At 44.1% G+C, this 3,176-nt stretch overlaps 1 protein-coding gene across 1 annotated transcript; it reads left to right on the top strand.

The window, feature by feature from the left end:
• The first annotated feature begins 879 nt into the window (after positions 1 to 879).
• LOC129723186 (DNA ligase 1-like) lies at positions 880 to 2,172 on the top strand. The gene is made up of 3 exons (XM_055677232.1): positions 880 to 932; positions 992 to 1,136; positions 1,195 to 2,172. The coding sequence occupies exon 3, from the start codon at positions 1,290 to 1,292 to the stop codon at positions 2,154 to 2,156; it is 867 nt and encodes a 288-aa protein (XP_055533207.1). The 5' UTR covers positions 880 to 932; positions 992 to 1,136; positions 1,195 to 1,289; the 3' UTR covers positions 2,157 to 2,172.
• Positions 2,173 to 3,176: the final 1,004 nt, after the last annotated feature.

Here is a 3,176-nt window from a genome sequence, read left to right as displayed (position 1 = left end):
AATGCAGGTCTGCGCAGGTACACTGCCTTCATAAACTACTCAAACAGTGATTTTTAGGGATGGGCGATACTAGCATCGATACCAGCGGTATCGATACTAGGTGTTGCGGCATCGAGTATTTTGGCATCGATACTCACCGCGAGAAATGAGTACCGGTATCGATACTTTCTGAACGACGCTTTTGAAAAAAAAACTGTAGGTCTGAAACAGATACTATCGAAGCATCGATAATCGATGCTTCTTCAGCCGATACTCCGATACCTTGTATCAAAGTTCATTGAAGTATCGCGATACTAAAATATCGATACTTTTGTCAGTATCGCCCATCCCTAGCTGATTTTATTCAAAGAATGGTACCATTCGAGTAGTTCAATTAGTACCAACTTTTTTGGAAGATTTTTTCCTAAGTGTTTCGTATGTCTAATGTATGTGGTTGTACTTTTATCCTACACATGCGAAATGTCCTAAAAACAATATCGATAATGTTACAACACCGCAGGCAACACTGGAGTCGTTTTGGATGGCGTTTGACATTTATGCTAAACGTTTGATGAACATGAAAGATAGGTAAAGAATAAGTAACCAGAGAGAAAAAGCAATAGATTTTATAGCAAAAACATAGAGGATAGGAGATAAACAAATCGCCATTACAGGTGAATAGTAGAAGTTTGGAAAATAAAGTGGAAAATAATTATTATCTAAATTGAGTTACCTACGAGGATCAAAAAAATCGCGACAGGTGTTACAAAACTGCTCCTGAAAACTTGTGAAAAATTGTGAGTAGAGTGCAGCCTGAAGAAATAGTTATTTAGTGTAAATTCGAAAATAAATTTGATCCATTGTACTTACCCATAGATACAGCGTCCGTCGGTATTTCCTGAAATCTAAATTAATAGATACTTATCCTGGAAGTTTCGTTCGTCCTGTAGTAGGTAGCTGAAATAAATAGGAAATAAGAAAAAATATCGTTATACTTACCAAAATACCATAGATACAGATTCTGCAAGTGCGGTTCGATCGGTGTAGAGTAACTCCCCACAAATTGGTCCAAAGCACAAATAACATTGGCGATAGAAAACCATTAAGCGGTAGATAGGAAAGCAGGATCGTAAACGGCTAAGGTGAATCCACTTCTTGTAAGTCTTATGTAATTTAATATTTAAACTTAGGCTAATAATCAAAATAAAATTGCAGTTTGAGCTTTACCGAAAATCAATTGGTTGCTACAAAAATTTGGTTCAAATCCGAACATTCTCAAAAAGAAGTGGACCAAAAGGTGTTCATTCGAGATGTCGGACCTGCCCCGTGAATCCGATCCTAGATCTACAGCAGAAAGAGAGATTCTGGACTTGACAGCGACTCCGTGTGGGATCTGTGGCCCATCAACATGCGACGAACAAATGATTTGTTGCGACGGCTGCATGAAATGGTTTCATTCACGTTGCGTGGGAGTTGCTGAAGATTCAATTCCGGAGAAATGGTACTGCCAAAGCAAAGCTTGCCAGCAGCAAGCCCAGGAGCTCCAAAAGCAGTATAAGGAAGCCAGAAAACAGGCTCGTGGCAATAAGACCCCTGACGAGTCTGAAAAATCCAGCTCAACACTGCGCAAAAGCACCTCTAGCGTCGAACAGAGGATGAAGGAATTGGAGGAGAGGCAAAAGCGGCAGAACGAGGAGCTGGAGGCGGAAATGCGACTGCAGCAGATGGAGAAACGGATGCAGCGCGAGTTTGAGAAGAAAAAGTTAGAGATGGAGATCAAACTACGCGCCGAAGAAGAAGAAGAACGTAGAGCCTTGCAAGAAGAGATATTGCAGAAGAAAAAGATGCAGATTGAGCGGATGCGAGCAAATCAGCGCTCGTTTGAGCAGCAGGTGGCTGATCTCGATAAAGAGCTTAATGAGCTTTCGGTCATAAAAACTTCCAAAGAAAAACTTCCACGATTGAGTGGGGCGAATATAAATGAGCCGGCAGAAGAAGAGGGCACCGATGACGATTTCGAAGATGATTACGATGAAGACTCGGATCGTATAAGTCAGCGTTCCAATCCGTTCAGTGAAGGGGAGACCAGTACTCCGTCACAAAAAAAGGAAGAGAGCCTAAGAGCAGCCACCATGGGCTGGGGCAGGAACGATTCGGGCCGACAACGGCCCAGTTAGCAGCCAGAAGGGGATTAACCACCAAACTTCCCAAGTTTTCGGGCAAGCCTAAGCAGTGGCCATTATTTGTTGCATCCTACAAAGCATCAAACGAAGCTTGCGGTTATATGAACCATGAAACGTGGTACGGTTGCAAGAATGTCTGGAAGGCAAAGCACTAGAGTTGGTATCCGGTCAGCTACTTCTGCCCGAATCGGTTCCGAGGGTAATCGAGAAGCTTCGACGGCATTACGGTCGTCCGGAGCAATTGCTCCAAGAATTTCTGGACCAAGTAAACGAACTAGAGCCGCCAAAACCGGACAATCTAAACAGTTTTATCCCATTTGGAAACACAGTGGAGCAGCTCTGTGAACACTTGGAAGCGGCGGGACTTCGGCAACACCTCGTCAATCCGTTGCTTATCAAAAGCTTAGTGGCGAAGATTCCAGATCGGGAAAAGCACGACTGGGTTCACTATCAAAGGAGGAATGCCGCAGGAGAGCCAACCCTACGAACACTGACGGATTTTTTAATGGAGATAGTGGACGATGCTTGCGCAGCGGATGTCGATGTACAGCCCAAATTGATACACCAGTCCAAAGGTGGTGCGCAGTTCGGAAGGAAAAAGCCGAAGGAGAAAGGTGCCTTGTTCGTCCACAGCGAAATTAGTAATTCTGGTGCCACTGTAATCGACCGCGGAGAACTAAAGCCTTGCAAAGTTTGCCGCAACACAGGTCATCGATTGCGACATTGTGAGCGCTTCAAACAAATGTCATACGCTGACCGTTTGAGGCTGGTAACTCGCGAAAAGCTGTGTAATGTGTGCCTGAATGAGCACGGTGGCGTATGCAAATTCCGAATTCGCTGTAATGTTGGCGATTGCAGAGAGCGTCACAATGCATTGATGCACCCCGTTGGAAACGCGATGGGGATGAGTGCGCACATCCGGTCCAATTCTAAAATAATGTTCCGGATGGTACCAGTGCAGCTGTACTACAAAGATAAAGCAATAACGGTGTTGGCGTTTCTTGATGAAGGTGC

The sequence above is a fragment of the Wyeomyia smithii genome, chromosome 2 (assembly GCF_029784165.1).
Source record: "Wyeomyia smithii strain HCP4-BCI-WySm-NY-G18 chromosome 2, ASM2978416v1, whole genome shotgun sequence".
Lineage (NCBI taxonomy): Eukaryota > Metazoa > Arthropoda > Insecta > Diptera > Culicidae > Wyeomyia > Wyeomyia smithii.
This window is presented reverse-complemented; position numbering and strand designations above follow the sequence as displayed.

Excerpts from the sequence above, each read along its gene's own strand:
- LOC129723186 (XM_055677232.1), top strand. The coding sequence starts at position 1,290 with ATGTCGGACCTGCCCCGTGAATCCGATCCTAGATCTACAGCAGAAAGA.